Below are 16790 nucleotides of genomic sequence, written 5' to 3'. Positions count from 1 at the left end.
CAACTCCAGTGGAAGCCTGCTTTTGCAGGTGATCAAAGAAAGCTTCAAAGAGGGTCTCTGGGCTTCTCTCAGTGAGGTAGACACCCTAGCAGTATATCCTTGTCTGTAATAGTTAGGCACGCACTTGATTCCAGCAGAGAAATTTGTTCTCTCCTAACACAAGGTCCTTTCTATACATGTATGTGTTCAGAAACAACACGCACACACTCCACACTTGCCCACGCCTGTTGTATGTGTTTATACACCAACGCATGCTTCTAACTATACACAAGATACATTCTGTTTGCACAATCACACACCAGCGCTTGCAAAATGGTTCTGCCATGTCCCGTGTTTCCTGCCCAACTCTTGACCAATGCCCTGGTTGGTCCTCCTGGGCCGTGGGCGGGGCTCACACCTCTAGAGGCCATTAGCCTGCTGTCCTGCCTTTGCGCTGTTCATTAGCACTCCCGTAGAGAGGCCACGGCCACCGCCATTTGTATTATTTCTAGTTCCTCAGGTGTGAATTCTTCCTTACACCCAAGCTGGGCTGTGAAATGTTGTTCGCTGTGGTTGGTGGCTTTCACTCTGGGAATTCCCAGGCAATGCCTGCAAGACACCTGGCTCTCAATCTTTGGGTGGGGGAGGAACTCAGCTTAGAATTCCTGTCCCACATGGGCCAGGGCCTCTATCTGGACCTCCCACCAGGCCAGGTGTCAGGCCTGGGGCTCTGACCTGGTGTGTGTGCCCCTCTAGCCACCCACACTGGCTTGGGCTGGCCCCTGAACACATCTGTCTCCGTCCCTCCCCACCCCACCCCTTCCCCTTCCCACTGGAGCTCAGGGCTGACCTGCGGCAGGGCGGCAGGCCCCGCCCCTTGGAGCCAGTGCCAGCGCCAAGGCTAGAACCGCAGTCCTCATGGCCTGTGTCCTTGCTGGACCTGTGTCCTTGCGGGTCCCAGCCCCTCACACAGCCCCTTCCTCTCCGAATCTGCTACTTGTTTTTGAGACGGGATTTCTATGTGTGAAATAGCTTCAATTGCTCTATCCAGCAGGCGTGAGATAGTGGGAAATTTCACCTTGTGTTCACTCCCCAGCTCCGTTTAGCTCTGAAGTCCAAACACTTTGCTCACTAAGTGGCCATTGGTTAACTGTCTCTCCTCCTCCTCTGATGTCTTCCTACCTTGTTTCCACTTCCCCAGAAGCCTGTGAAGGATGCTGGTCCAGCCCAGCCTGTGGCTGGAGGTCAGACCTTTCTGGGTACAGACAGAGCAGGTTCCTGAGATTCCAGCCCCATCTTGGACTGGTGTCTTTTTTAGGGGCAAAGAATCTCTTAGGGGTGGCTGGGCGGTGGAGGGGTGCGCAATGGAAGGCCTCCCCGTTCTTGAGCCAGACAACATCAAAACTCCTAAGACTGGCCCGGTGCCGGTGGCTCACGCCTGTCATCCTAGCTACTCAGGAGGCTGAGATCTGAGGATCACGGTTCCAAGCCAGCCAGGGCAGGAAAGTCTGTGAGACTCCTATCTCCAATAAACCACTCAGAAAACTGGAAGTGGCGCTGTGGCTCAAGTGGTAGAGCGCTCGCCTTGAGCTGAAGAGCTGAGGGACAGTGTTGAGGCCCAGAGTTCAAGCCCCACAAACGATGACAAAAAAAAAATCCCAAGGCCGGTTTCTTTCTAGCACCCTTGTCTGGAATATGGGAAATCAGAAGTCTCCAGGCACCTCTGGGCTAGCTCTGTTCCCACAGATCCCCGGGCAAGTGTAGGGGTGTTCCTAATTTGGGTGGATGGGGGGGCAAAAGGGCCTGCCCGCCCCCAAAGGCCCATTTGGCGGCTCTATAGACATGAGGGCTGGGCCGCTTCCCCGCCTCTTCCGCCTCCTCTCCTGCACCTCTGAGGGAGGCGGGCATGGGCACGTCCCTGGGTGTGGTGGCTGTGCCTGTGGTCAGCATGGTCATCTCCTTGGAGAGTTCCTTCAAGAGTAAGCTAGAAGGACGCTCGGTGCGCTGGCTGCTGGACGTGGCCGAGGGTCTGCAGTGTGCCCGGCATGTGTTAGTGCACACACCACGTCTCCAGGCCACTCCACAGTGACCAGGGCTCCCCGGAGAAAGCGCAGGGATCTGGGAGGTGACAGGTGGGCTCAGGGAGGCCTGATCACGGGCAGCTCTGAAGCGGAGACCCGGAGGAAGGCGCCCTGCAGCCGAGGAAGGCTGGGGGAGCCCCTGGGGAGCAGGCATCTTGAAAGGGGGTCACTGAGGGTAGTGAGCTGGGAGAGCGGGCCAGAAGAGTCGGGCGGTGGGGGACAGGCTTCATGGGGAGGAGGGTGACACAGTGTGCAATGCCAGGCCGGCTGTAGCAGAGGATTGGCTGGGTATGGAGCTCTGAGGATGGGGAAAGGGCCACAGCAAGGTGGAGGCATAGACCAACCTTCATACTCTAGTATGATAGAGATCAGGGAGGCTTCCTGGTGGAGGTGGCATCTGGGCCGGGCCTGAGGGAGGGAGGACAAGGAGGAGCCTAACGTTTTAGGTCTGGGTCAGATTCAGTGGGGGCCGGGTATGGAGGCCAGGGATGAGCAGTTAACACCTCAAGACCACAGGGATCCACCAGGGGGACCAGGCCCACCCTGGCGTGGCATCTCTGGGGCTCTGCAGATTCCTGCCACCCAGCCAAGCCTGGACACCACAGACCGGCAGGAGGAAGTCCCCAGAGTAAATGTCCCCTGTGACCCTGGGGCCCGAGGGGGGCCAGGAAGTGGGGTAAGAGGAAGTGGTGTCTCAGAGCCTGGGGAGGAGCCTCCCTGAGGGTCCGGGGAGACAAGGGCGAGGCCTCCTGGGAGCCCAGCCATCCCCCAAGGCAGGGAGCTCAGAGCAAGTGAGACTGAACTCAGCCTGGGTCTGGCTGGGGGAGATCCTGGACCGCCCACTTACTCCCCTGACCACCCACCACCATGGCCCTGGCCCAACAGCTGCGGGTGGAGAGGTGAGTGAGGGGGTAGTCTCTTCCCTGGGCCTGTTCACTCTTCCAGGCAGGCCTGGGCGGGAGGGGGTGGGCCGCAGGAGCCTTGTCAACTTGTCTGCGTGAGAGGCTGGGCTGAATCAGAACTGGACACTGGGAACTGCTTTCAGGAACTTTCCTCTGTGGCTCACCAGCCCCAGGCACAAGCGAGAACAGAAAGGCAGGGAGGAGCTCCCTCAGAGCCGAAATCTCCAGCCCAGGTGTCCTTGGGTTCTAGGCCTGGGCTTCCGGCTGACCAGCGTGGTCAGTAGTGGTCTCCATGTGTTGTCCAGATGAAATCACGGCCTCCTTCTTATTCTCCCAGGGCCAGGCTCAAATGCTCCCCCTTCCCCAGGAAGCTCTCCCTGCCTGCCGGGCCTCTTTGCCCACTGGCTCATCGGTTCTGTTTCCTCTCGCTCTGCCTTGTCCTTAAGATTACTGGCGTAACATTACTTTCCCATCGATTGTTCATTTTCTTCCTCATGGGCTCCCCAGCAGAAGCAAGCTTCGTGAGTGTTCCGGGTCTATTTTGGCGACTGCTATTTTCCTGATTAAAAAATATGGAGCGCTCAAGAAATGTGGCTGAAGAAACTAATGAATCAATTAGTGGTGTCCCAGATCCTTTTTATCCAAAGCCAAGAGGGGGAAATCGAGGACCAGGAGGGTAGAAGACTCACTTTGCGTCATGTAGCGTGAGCTGTGAGGCTGGGGCTTGCAGTGGGGCCCCCCGGGGGCTCAGCCACCCCCTAGCTCAGCATTTGCTGAAGGCTTCCCGAGTGGCCAGGCAGCAGTAGGGTCCTGAGGACACAGAGCAGGGGTCCTGATCCCCGGAGTTTGAACAGAGGCATTATCACGGAGCAAGTTGCCATGGTAACTCCTCCCTCCCCCCCCCCCCCCCCCCCGCCCAGCGGCCAGAGCAAGGTTAGGCTGATGGGGGCTCATGGGGAAGCCTGAGGGGTAGAGGGGAAAGGGTAAGATTTCCAAAGGTTAAAGGTCAGAAAAGAGGCTTGAGGGAGCAGGGCAGGGGCGGGGAGGGGTGCAGGAGCAAGTGCTGAGGGTTCTGGAGAGACCACCAGATTCCAGCTCCTCTCCCCCACAAGTTCTCCTGCTTAGCTGGCCTGTCACGCAAGCTCAAACCTTCTGGCTTGGGTCACTTCCTGCTGCTTGGGTGGCTGGAGAGCCGGTCAGCTGGGCTGTGTGTCCTCATCCCTGGCTACCCTCCTCGGCCCCTCCGTGAGCCGTGGGGTGGGGGGCTGCTGTACCCCAGCACCTGTCTTCGAGCAGCCCATAGAGCCGAGCCTCAGCCACAGCAGGGGGGCACCGGTGGGCGGGTTCACCAGGCAGCTCTTTCTAGAACCACAGCCAGGCCAGACACCCAAGCTAGAACGAGGCCATTGAGGGGGTGGCCCCTGGGGAGTGTGGCCCCCCCAAGCCAAGCTCCAAGCACAGCGCACAAGCCAGCTGCCCTGGGGGCCCTTCCAGCCCTCGGCCTCCCAGGCCGAGCTCTAAAGTCCTCTTTGGAATCCAAGATCCTGTGGGCTTTGAACCCAGCGTTGGCCCAGCTGGTCCTAGGCAGGGCCTCTGGGGGAGCCGCTCCTCCAAGGGGGCTCCATTTAGTTCTGTGTGCTGCCCTGCAGGCCACCCGCCCCTACACCGCCATCAGGCCCAGCTGGCCGGCTCAGCGCTTGGTACAGCCTGGGCTCGAGGCTGGAATCTCCTTGTGATGGTTCCAGGGCTTCGTTGGCAACAGGTGAACCTTCATGAGCACCCAGATACACAAGGACTCGTGTCCCCATTTTACGGAGTGGAAGGGATCCAGCGAAGAAAGGTTCCAGGCCCCTTCGTGGCCAGGGCTAAGGGGTTTGGGCCTTATCTTCCCCGTGTTGGACTGGGGCCTGACCTCCCACCAGAGAAAGGTCAAAGGTCTCTGTCAGGTCCCAAAGGCCCCAGTGCAGGACCTGCCTTCCCACCTCGACCCCTCTGCTCCTGCCCAGCCCATCTCCCCTCCATTCCTCACCCTGGCCTGGAACATCTTCATACTTGCTAGCTCTCCCTCCTGCCACGCAGGACTGAGTCTTCCGCTTCTCCCTGCTGACTCCGGGCTCCCAGCGTGGACTGCTGGGGCCTGGCCTTCCTGGCCTTTGTGTGCATGTAAGCCACGAGATTCCTGGTCCAGCCCCTCTGCTACCTGGATCCGGAGGCTAGACGCCATGCGCTAGTGCGCTCAGCACGGGCACTGCCCGCACGCCACATGGAAGGGTTTGCTGAAGTGATTGTGATCCCAGACGGCATACTGGAAGGAAAAGGATTTGTCTAAATGCATTCAGCCCCGTGTGGAGAGGCAGCGTCTGCACAGGGCGGTTCTGGGGTCAGCCTGCTTGGGCTCGGACGTCAGCTTGCTGATTTCCTAAGGCCACCTCTCTGCGCCTCTGCCAAAGCTGGCACTGCCTCAGAGCAGCTCCTGGCACACCGTGAGCCCTCGGGGGAGTTGGCGATCCCTGTCTGCAGCCATCTCTCCCCTCCAGCTCCTTCCTGACCCACCTCTAGTGTCCTGGATATGCAACCTCACAGAAATGCTGGGGGGAGAGAATGGAAGGGCTGATTTCTCCCCCCCCCCAGGCTCGCCATGGCCCGCGTGGGCGCAGGCAGCGAGGAGGTCACCAGCAGCCGCAGCAGGGCGGGATCGAGGGGGCTTTCCTCTGCCGGTCTGCTGCCACCCTGAGTCACCTTCCAGAACAGGATCCTGGGACTGCAAGCACAGATCCCGTGACACGGGGAACAGGGTGTGTGGGCTGCGGCGATAGACATGGCGGCCCCAGCCCGTCTCCTGGTCACGGTGTGGGGAAGCCTGCAGTGGAGTTGGTTCCTCATCCGTGCACTCATGTCTAGACTCTGAGGCCCTGGCTGCACCTCTTCCCCCTTCTTGGCTGTTTGCTTTTCCTCCTCTGCCAGTCCTTGGTTCTGCTCACTGACAGCTCATCCCTGGGCGTTTTGATAACAAGCTAGGACAGGTGATTCTCACCTGGGCCGCTCCTGCTGAGTTCCACACCTGCACCCCGGCTTCCTGCTGGACATCTCTACCCCTGGGCCTGGCGCCTCTTGAATGAGCACAGCCCCCACACAGAGCCCATCAGCCGGCCCCCTCCCTGGCCTGGTCAGAAATGGAGAGGGGGCTGTGACTCTGGATATTATCCTTCGTTTCTTTCACCCCACATCCAAGCAGTGTCCCAGATCCACAGGTCATAGCTTAGGAGCAACTCCGAAACTGGTCATCCGTCCTTTACAAATGCACTAGGCTTCAGGGGCTTGGGAGAGCTGAGCGTGCTTACACAATGACAAGGGTTTGTTTGCACGCCTAATCAGAAATATAGAGGCCATAACTAGTTCCACAGCCAGCAACTTCAGGACCAGCCTGGCAGAGATTCTTTCCTCTGCTTTATGATGCTTCCTCATGGCTGCAATGTGGCTGCTGCCGATCCAGACGTTGCACTTGATTTCAACAGGGGCCTGTCTATCCTTCTGGAGAAGGAAAGCAAACACTCTTGAGAGATCCACACATACCCCAGATGACCTCTTAGCTCTCATTGGCCAGTACAAGTCATATGGCCGCTCCACGCTGCAAGGAAAGCAGGGAGAGGGAAAGAGGATCTTTCTGCTCCTGTAACAAAATGCCTGAGACAATCAACTCCTAAAGAGAAAAGGTTGATTATGACTCAAAGCCCAAGACGGGGGCTCTGGTGAGGGTGGTATACCTCACAGAGGCAGCCCAGGGCAAACTGCTTACATCCTGGGCCTGATGTAAGCCCAGCAACTGGCGGCCAGAGAACCCCTTCAAGGCCATGTCCCAGTGACCTTCCATGAGACGCCACCTCCGGCAAGTCCACGGTTCTCTCACTAGCGCCACCTGTGGATAAAACCTTTACTACATGCCTGTCCAGGCTTCTTCCGGCTCCTTGTGGGCTCCTGGCTGAGCCATGAGGTTCAGGGCAGTAGAAGCTGGTGTGTGACGCCTTGTCCCCCTCCACACCCCTCCCTGTCAGGGCTTGCTCTGTGCCTGGAGCTCTGGGTTCCACGGGCCAGTGAGGGGTGTGGTGGTGAGCAAGAAGTGAGAGCCACCCCCATTGGTTGGTGTTGGACCCGCCTCACACCCGGCTAACCAGGATCCTTCTCTCTGGCCACCCGCCAGCGACTTCGAGCAGCTTCCTGATGACGTGGCCATCTCTGCCAACATCGCCGACATCGAGGAGAAGAGAGGCTTCACCAGCCACTTTGTAAGAAAGACAGCGTCTGCTCCTTTGCCCTCTGCCCTCAGGTCTCATAAGTGAACACCCATCTCAGACAGTGGTTCTCTGCTTTAGGATTACAGGGTGACTATTGTCTCTCAGGACCTTGTGATGATTGTCTCCGGTGGGTAGAGTTCAGGGTGCTCTAAGCATGTAGGGGGCCCACAGGACACCCCAATGAAGAGTTATCTAGCTCAGCTTAGGATTGAGGTTGAGACCTCTCATCTCTCCTCTGAGTCTCCTCCTTTTGTCTCCCCTTGACCTATGAGCCCCCATCTCTGTCCCCAAGACCCCTCTCTGGGTTGGGTTCTCCCCCACCTCTTCCAAGCCCCCCTCACCTCTGGGCCTCCCTTGCCTCTGACCCCCATAGGTTTTTGTCATCGAAGTGAAGACAAAGGGGGGAGCCAAGTACCTCATCTACCGCCGCTACCGCCAGTTCTACGCCCTGCAGAACAAGCTGGAGGAGCGGTTTGGGCCGGAGAGCAAGAACAGCCAGTTCACCTGCAGCCTGCCTACACTCCCAGGTGAGCCCCTGCCCGGTCCTGCTGGGGCCCTGGTCCTGCTGGGGCCCCAGTCCTGAGCCCCTGCTGTGGATCTGGCTGTCTAGCTCTGCTCACCTGTACCAGGATTCACCCACCCATAGGAACATCATTCACTTGGTCCATGACCCCTCCATGGCCCACCACCCTGCCGTTCCTCCAGCCCTCAGCCCACACCACCCACCGCCAGGGAGGCCCCAGGCGGAGCAGGGCAGCGGCCTCAGCTTCTCAGCTGGCGATGGGAATTCCATCTCCCTGCCATGCACTTGGCGCCCCTCCATTCTCCCTGCACCCCAGCCCGAGCCCATGGACCTGCCCACAGCTTAGGCTTCACCAACTCCAGGTGGCTGATCCCTTCCTGCCCGTCAGGAAAGCTCGGCACCCCCATTCTGCCCGTAGAACCCTCAGCTCCCGCCCTCCCCATCTTCCTCCCCAATCCCTGAACAAGCACCTTGGACAGCTCCTGGTTTCTTAGCAACACCAGGGCTCCTGGGGCTGCTAGAGGAACACACCCCCCCCCAGGCCTGGTTTACCTGGGGGCTTGGTGGGGTGGGGGGCAGGCCTGTGTGGCCGACAAGGCGACACTAATCAACCTCCCCAGGCCTCAGGAACCTGCTCCATCTTCTCTCTCAAATTCCAGCTCCACCTCTGACTCTCCCCTGCCGTGCTTCCTTTTCCCTCCCCTCTCCTCCACCCTCTTCTCCCTTCCCTTCCCTTCCCTTCCTCTCCCCTCCTCTCAGTTCCTGTCCCTCCTCCCTCTCCTCCCCTCTCTTCTTCCCTCCCTTCCTCTCCCCTCCTTTCCCCTCTGTCCTCATCTCTCCCCTCCCTCCTCTCCTCTCTCCTCCATCCTCTCTTTTCCTCCTCTAAGAAACCATGTTTCCCCATCAAGAAAACCCCAGCTCTCCCCAGGAGGCTCCCCGTGTCCATGGTCCCTCCTCCCCTGGGCTGTGGTGAGAGGGGTTCCGGTCCTCTGGTTCGCCCCCCGGCCCGCTCTACCTCCTTCTTGAGGAGATTCCTGTTCCTCCCCTGTCACTTTGCCTCCCTCCGACCCACTGCTCCGCCAAGGAGCGTCTGTGCAGGCTCCCAGTGTGAACGCCGTGCTCCCCGGAGACACTCCACAGCCAGCGGCCCCCAAGCCTCTGAGTCCCCAAGGGTCCTCTTTGCTCCTTTGAGGTTTGCCTCTATTGGCTGCTCACCTTGCCCCTGTCCCCTGCCGGCTGCCTCCCCCTCCCCACCCCTGCTTCCAGCTCTGTCACAGCTACCTTCCTCACGCCAATCCCAGAGGAAGAGCACCGCCTGGAGGGCCATCATCCCAGCCTACTCCCACTCCAAATCCTTGACCAGGCGGAGGACTCGCGCCCGCAGCTTAAGCGGACACCTGCCTGCTACTTTCTCCCAGGGGCCCTGCCCTCCCTATCTGCCACCCTTGTACCATCAGTAAGCACCCACACCCACACATTCATGCACACACACACACACACGTACACGTGCTCACACACGCACATGCACACACCTGCCCACATACGTACCCATGCGCACTCATACACACATGCACACACACGTACACATGTGCACACGCTCCTGGCTTGTGGCACTGGAAGCCATACACAGGTCACACTGGCTGATGGCTCCCCGAACCCCACCTGGAGGCTTCTGGAAATAATATTTGTCTCTGGGTTGGCCACCCTTCCCCCACCCCCAGCATTCCTCCCTGTTTTATATTTGTCGGTCGTGGGGCTTGAACTCTGGGCCAGGGCGCTGTCCCTCAGCTCTTCAGCTCAAGGCGAGCACTCTACCTCTTGAGCTACAGCGCCACTTCCAGTTTTCTAGTGCTTTATTGGAGATCAGAGTCTCACAGATCTCAGCCTCCTGAGTAGCTAGGATGACAGGCGTGAGCCACCGGTGCGCAGCAAGTAATTCGTTGTTATACTGCCCCCCAACCAATGTTGACGCCTCTGCTCGTGACAGCACGCCCCTGCCCGACTGCACACCCCTGGTTCTTAGCTCTGGTGGTACAGTACCCTGAGAGACTTGAGGCATCTACACCTGACGAGTGTGGTATAGTTGTTCCGGGGCGAGCCCTGCCTGGTGAGGTGACTGTGTGTGCAGGGCTGAGACCCCGGGGCCTAGGGGATGGATGGGACACAGCTGTGAGCAGAACTGGTAAAGACCTTGATCTCTTAGAAGCAAATGTGTGTGAGTGTGTGAGGATGTGTGTGTGCATATGTGTGAATATGTATGTACCTGCCTTTGTGTGTGTATGTTTGGAACAGATAATAAATGGTCAATAAATGCATAAACCTGTCATGGTCCAATGTGGAGACTGAGTTCCACCTCAGCACCAGAGACAGATGGGGGGAGGGGCTCTGAGTGGGGGAGGGGCTCTGAGTGGGAGATGGGGCTCTGAGTGGGGGATGGGGCTCTAAAGGGGGAGGGGTGTGGCCAAGGTGCGGGTCCTGCAGAGCAGCTGGGGCCCAGGCTCCATGCTGGGCGGGGCTCTGAGGCCAGATCTGCCCTCTCCACAGCCAAAGTCTACATGGGTGTGAAGCAGGAGATTGCCGAGGCCCGGATCCCAGCCCTCAACGCCTACATGAAGGTATGGGTGGGCCATGCTCAGAGGGGCTCAGAGCCCCTCCCCCCCGGGGGGCTGTGGCCTTGGGAAGTGGGCTGGCTCAGTGGCTCTGATGGCCCCGCTGTCAGTCCCTAAAGGCCTAGCTGGGGCCAGAGGCAGGATGTGTCCTGGGGGGGAGGGGTAGGATCAGGCCAGAGCAGTGAGTAGACCAGGAGCCACACTGGACCAACAGCTCTCTAGCTAGCTTTCCAAGCCTCCAGACCAGATGGATGTCAGGATGAGATGAATTAGGTCCAGACACCTGTCCCCCAAGGAGCCCCCTGCCCTGTGGATCATGAAATCACACACGGTGACTTGGCCTGGCTGGCCATGTCCCCTTTCACAGCTGCTTTGTGTAAGATGGAGAGAGGAGAACAAAGCTAGTGCCGGGCGCACTGGGCCACGGGGCTGTCCATGTCCTCTGCTGACCACCCGCTCCCTCCTCCGCTCCTCCACAGAGCCTCCTCAGCCTGCCCGTCTGGGTGCTGATGGACGCGGACGTCCGCATCTTCTTTTACCAGTCGCAGTACGACTCAGAGCAGGTGCCCCAGGCGCTGCGCCGGCTCCGCCCCCGAACCCGGAAAGTGTGAGTGGCTGCCGCTGGGTTCCTGCTGGAAAGACACCGCTTGTCCCTGGAGGCAGAGCGGGGAATGGATCCGTTCTGTCCCTGAGCAGCCCCCCGAACCCCCTGGCCCTCAGGATGGCTTTCAATGAGCTTGGAGAACCCAGCTCCGGTCCTAGAGGGACAGACAGCAGGGATATTTTGACATGTCAGAGGACAGGTACTGGGGCATCCATCTTGGTGTGGTGCCAGAGTAATCACTTGGGGTAACCCAAGTGTTCTGGGTGTCTGGAAAGAGTGAAGGGCAGGGGAGAGGGGAAATAGCAATGCCTGGGCGCTGATCAGTTGTCATCTCTGGCTCTGCTTTTACCACACTTGTCCCCTAGGGGACGCTCTTGCTCCTTATGCCAAATTGCTTGCTCCCTGTTCCCTTCCTCCCCACCTCAGAATCAGAAATCAGCCAGCAAAGTGGTCCCTGGCTCTGCTACCAAGAAGTCAGGGGGAGGAGGGGAAGAGGTTAGGGGGCAAGAAGGTACTCCTGAGCCTCTGTCTCCCTCCTAGCCCCAGCCAGCCCTTCTGTGGCCTTGACGTCCTGTACCTGGTACTTCCCCTGCACCCCTGTGCAGCTGGGACAACCCCGGGCACGCCACCTCTCCCAGCCTCAGTTTCCTGGGTTGCCTATAGAGCAGAAAATAACTAAGCCATGAACTTCATCCCCTCCCCCTCTGCACCCTGCTTCCCGGCCACTCCTCCCCCCCGGGCAGTGCCGAGGGTATAGGAGCAGGGGGCTCACCCCAACAAGCAATAGAGGCTGCGGGGTGAAGTCTTCACCTTCCCAACCTTTCCTGCCTCCGGCTGGGGGCCTCTGGCACTGAGCCCTGAGGGACCTGAGCCCCTTTTCTCTCTCCATAGCAAAAGCATGTCCACCCAGAGCACCAGCCTTAAACCCATGGAAGCACCAAAAGCCGAGGTATGTGCCAGCCAGGCCACGTTCTCCCCACCCCCAGCACCCATGGGGCACCCTGCTGGCTACAGCGTGCCCTGGATGGGGACAGGGTGCAGGGGGAAGCGAGGGCCCGCCCTCCTCCCTCAGCCTCAGACACCAGGAGCCCCAGTCTCTGCTGAGAAGAGAAGGCAACTAGCCTGCAGAGACAGAAGAGGGGAAGGCAGCCATGCATCTGCCCATCTGGAGGGCCTCCTCCTCCAGGCAGCCCTGTCCGGGGAGACTGGCCTCAGGGGACTCAGAAAGGGCCCCACCCCCAGGGACTGGCAGCACCCTGGGGGTGCTCTTACAAATGGGCACCTTCCAACCAGTGGGGGCAAGATCTTGTCCGGGCCCTGGAGGCTCCACGGATGGCTTCTCCTCCATCCTCTCCAGGCCCTGTTTGATTTCACCGGGAACAGCAAGCTGGAGCTGAGTTTCAAAGCTGGAGATGTGATCTTCCTTCTCAGTCGGATCAACAAGGACTGGCTGGAGGTGAGGAGGGAGAGAGGTAGAGGTGGGGAGGGAGGGGCAGGGGTGAGGAGGGAGGGGGTGGAAGGAAGGTTGAAGGAAGAGAGGCAATGGAGGTAAGAGAGGAGGGAGATGGAAGCGAGAGTGAAGGGAGGAGGGAGGGAGGGAAGGAGGGAGGGAGGAGGCATCCCCAGAGCCCTCCAGCTTCCCTCCATCACCTGCCCATCACTACCGCCATGCACACACAAAATCACTAGCATGAGCCTGTCTCTCTGTTCACCTCCTAGCTCTGTGGTAACCTGTCCTGTGGACTTTGGAGCTTATTTCCTTTTCTCAGATGAGCAGGACCTGCTCCCAGGGAGCTGGGGTGCCCCATGCCTGGCAAATGCAAGGGTCCTGGGGAGACTGGGATGGGACTCTAAGGTGGAGCCTGTCCCAGTCATTACCTGGCTCCAGCTGGGCACTGAGGCTCCACCTTGCCTTTGAGCACGGGCGGAGGATCAGCAGTGGAAGCCGGTCTAGGTGACCTTTTCCATCAGGCCCCATTGTGACCATAAGGGCTTCTCTTTGCTCAGCTCTCCTGGGCTATGTCTACAGGAGATTCTGCGCAAGCCAAGGCAGAGCCAGCCCTCAGGGGTCCTGGGACCACTGAAGGGAGTTGGGGGGGGGGTCCCTGGCTCCATCTCGGGAGGCACTGGAGGGCGTCCGGGGGATGAAGGGTGAGGCGCTTGAGGTGGTGGGAACTCATGGCCAGAAGGGAAGAAGGACATGAGGAAGGGGAAGGAACTAGTATCCTCTGCTCCCACCAAGGCCACACCCCAATGAGCTAAGGCCCTCTCACCAGGCCCCACCTCTTATTAAATGGTTCCATCCCCTATCCCCTCCCTCCACGGGGGACAATCTAGATACAAACTGCGTCGCTCATCCTGTCCACGAGGGGCCCAGGGCTGGGCTCCGAGGTGTGTGGCTGTGTTTCTCCTCTGCAGACCAGGCAGCATCCTCCACCCCACCCCCACAGGGCACAGCCCACGGAGTCACGGGCATCTTCCCGGGCGCCTTCGTGAAAATCCTCAATAACTTCCCTGAGGAGGACGACCCTACCAACTGGCTGCGCTGCTACTACTACGAGGACACCATCAGCACCATCAAGTGTGTGGTCTCTGCTTGCCTTCCTACCCCTCCCTCACCTCCACGTGACACATGCCCCCCCCACACACCCACTGTGCCTTCCACTGCCTTCCAGATAACCCACAACCCTAGGGCAAGATGAAGTCCAGCCTCATTCCCAGCTTCCAGCACGCTCCTCTCCCTGTCTGAGGCCCCCTCTCTCCTGCCTGTCACCCCTTAGGGACATTGCGGTGGAGGAAGACCTCAACAGCACACCCCTGTTCAAGGACCTGCTGGAGCTCATGAGGTTTGAGGGGTCTGCAGCAGGAGGGGCGCATGCTGGGGGAGTCACGTGCCCTGGAGAGGGTAACTGAGAGAGAAACGCTACTCGCCATGGTATCAGCCATTCTACACATCTCCCTTCTTGCTGAACTCGCAGCCCTGCCCCAGGTGGTCTCTCCTGGGGCAGAGGGGTCCGGGAGGGAGCTGCCCAGGGACAGACAGACTCAGCCCGGGCCATAGTGTATGGCTAGGTTTGTAGCAAGCACCAAAGTCTCTCTGAAAGCCTTGAACCTGGACCCTCCATCACCAGGGAGCTTCATTATGGAGCAGTTATTTTACAGAATGGCACTGGTGGCTCACACCTGTAATCCTAGCTACTAAAGAAGCTAAGATCTGAGGGTCGTGGTTCGAAGCCAGCCAAGGCAGGGAAGTCCATGAGATTCGTATTTCTAATTTAACCAACTGAAAGCTAGACGTGGAGGTGTGACTCAAGTGGTAGAGCTCTAGCCTTGAGCAAAAAAAGCTAAAGGACAATAGGTAGGCCCAGAATTCAAGCTGCAGTAGCAGCGCAGGCTTGCATACACATGTACACACACACACACACACACACACACACACTCACACACACATACACAGCAAAAATAAAAATAAAATAGCAACAGTGCCACTACATTGCTTACTATAAAAGTAACTGCTAAGCATGATAAAAAAAATGGAAAAGCTGTAATTATGAGTCAGAAAGGTAGAAATAGTGAAATTGCTTTGTATTTTTACTTTTTTTTTTTGGTCACAGAGCTTGAACTCAGGGACTGGTGCTGTATCTGAGCTCTTTTGCTCAAAGCTAATGCTCTACCATTTTGAGCCACAGCTCCACTTCTGGTTTTCTGATGGTTAATTGGAGAGTAGAGTCTCACCGACTTTCCAGCCCAGGCTGACTTTGAACTTTGAACTCAGATCTCAGCCTCCTGAGCCACCAGTGACTGGCATGTTTTTACTCATTAGTCAATGTACATCAGAGCTCTCAGTTCTTTTTCTCTCCCTCTTACCTTTTTTTCTCTCTCTCCCTCTTTCCATCCCTGCCTCGCTCCTCCTTCCAACCCCCTCCATCCCCATGTGCCATTCTGTGGCCTCATGATCATTTCTGTGGCCATACAGGTGACTTCCCACTTTGTCACTGCTACAAATGGTGCGATCACCACGTGTTGTCATTTGCCTGTGTGGTGACCAATCTCCTATTCCTTTGGGATAATTTTCAAGAAGTGGAATTATGGGACATCTAAGAGAAGTCAATTAGACTTCACGCCCAATGGGTCAAATTAGCCACAGGAAGATCAGAAGTGAACATTTACCTCTTCAGATAGATGGAAGAATGTCACACGGACAGCTCACACAGGTGTCTCTCTGGGGCTTCCCCTGCTCTGCTCTGCCTCCAGTCAAGCACCTCTCCTCTTCTTGCCAACCCTTAAACCTTTAGCAGATCCATGCATAAGACATTGCAGGCCTTGCAGCTAACTCACTGTGAAAAGTCCCTGTTAAGTCTCAGTTTCTTTGCCTGTTCAATGCAGGTTGACCATTTGAGTGTTAAGGTCCTCCCCTGATTCTTAGATCCAGGTTATAAAGCTCTCCATCCCCTCCACTTAGGCCAGAGCCCCTGGACGCTCTCTTGGGCTCTGGCCTTAACCCTGACCTGTCCCACCAGGCGGGAGTTCCAGAGAGAGGACATTGCCCTCAATTACCAGGATGCGGAGGGCGACCTGGTGCGCCTGCTATCGGACGAGGACGTGGGGCTCATGGTGCGGCAGGCCCAAGGCCTCCCCTCCCAGAAGCGCCTCTTCCCCTGGAAGCTGCACATCACCCAGAAGGACAACTACGGTGTCTACAACACGGCTCCGTGAGTGGCGGTGGCCTGAGGGACCAGGAGGGTGGACGCCGTCATGCTCAGGGGCACACCAGGACTTTCAGGAAAGGCTCAGACTTCGGGCTCCAAGGCTGATGGTTGGGCTGTGCTTGGCTTGCACTCTGTTTCTACATTTACCCATGCATTAAAGAAACCATTTCATGTCAGAGGAAAGGATTGGGGAAAATTGTATCGTCTGTGGACAGAGAGAAAAGGGAATAAAATACCATTTAATAAACTCTAACTCTAGGCTGCTTATTTCTGGTGTCTGTGGGAGTGGGGTGGGAGGGGGATCCTGGCTTAGGCCTCTGCCCTGCTCCATCACACGATGTTGGACCCTCTCCCCAGTGGAACACCCATTAGCAGATGAAACACTCTGTTCTGACAGTTCCATTCCCAACCGCACACACAAGGGAAGACGGTTCACTGACGAAGACCCCCTAGGTCCCAATGCCCATTCTTTGCTTATATTTTGTGGCTTTTCCTCAGGAAGATTTTGGAGTTCATAGATATCTAAAGTAAGAAAGTGTCAAAAATGGAAGTGAAGATGTTATTGTCACTAAAGAAGCTCCTGAAAATCAAATGTGTAGACTCACTAATTGAATCCGTTCCTCTAATGAAAGCCTTGGCAGCAACCAATGATCCAGTGGGAGGAAGACCACTCTTTAGCATGGCAGAGGGGGACTCCCAACTGGCCACATGTAGCTGCCTGGCCCTGAGGTGCCATGTGCTCTGGGGACACACAGGTGACATTTGGAAGCAATGGGAAAGAGCCCATATCCACCATCTGTGAAAAAGGGCATCCAATCTCTTATCAATTGTTCTGTGAGCAAAAGGGGATGGACAACCCATGATTTACTTCTGGCTGACTAAAGCCTATTTTGTGCCAGTGCAAGGACCTGGCTGTAGGCATGCTTGGCAGGAAAACATGATTGTAAGATACTATTGTGCATGGAGGGCTGTTCCTCACAGCCCTTTCCTGGACTTGTGAATGCAGGTCTCAGCTTTTATGTTTCCCCTGTGGGGATGTGTATTACTAAGAATTCTAGAGGAATTCTCAGACTTTGTGCTTGCTATAATGA

At 57.5% G+C, this 16790-nt stretch overlaps 1 protein-coding gene across 1 annotated transcript; it reads left to right on the top strand.

Moving 5' to 3' along the window:
* Nucleotides 1–2794: 2794 nt before the first annotated feature.
* Ncf4 (neutrophil cytosolic factor 4, 40kDa) lies at nucleotides 2795–15946 on the top strand. The gene is made up of 10 exons (XM_013024765.1): nucleotides 2795–2959; nucleotides 7161–7245; nucleotides 7628–7781; nucleotides 10322–10392; nucleotides 10866–10993; nucleotides 11882–11939; nucleotides 12348–12446; nucleotides 13441–13571; nucleotides 13771–13836; nucleotides 15511–15946. The coding sequence occupies exons 1-10, from the start codon at nucleotides 2928–2930 to the stop codon at nucleotides 15704–15706; spliced, it is 1020 nt and encodes a 339-aa protein (XP_012880219.1). The 5' UTR covers nucleotides 2795–2927; the 3' UTR covers nucleotides 15707–15946.
* The last annotated feature ends 844 nt before the right edge of the window (nucleotides 15947–16790 follow it).

The sequence above is a fragment of the Dipodomys ordii genome, unplaced genomic scaffold (genome assembly GCF_000151885.1).
Source record: "Dipodomys ordii isolate 6190 unplaced genomic scaffold, Dord_2.0 Scaffold79, whole genome shotgun sequence".
Lineage (NCBI taxonomy): Eukaryota > Metazoa > Chordata > Mammalia > Rodentia > Heteromyidae > Dipodomys > Dipodomys ordii.
The sequence above is the reverse complement of the archived record's forward strand: the minus strand, read 5'-3'. Positions and strand labels throughout refer to the sequence as shown.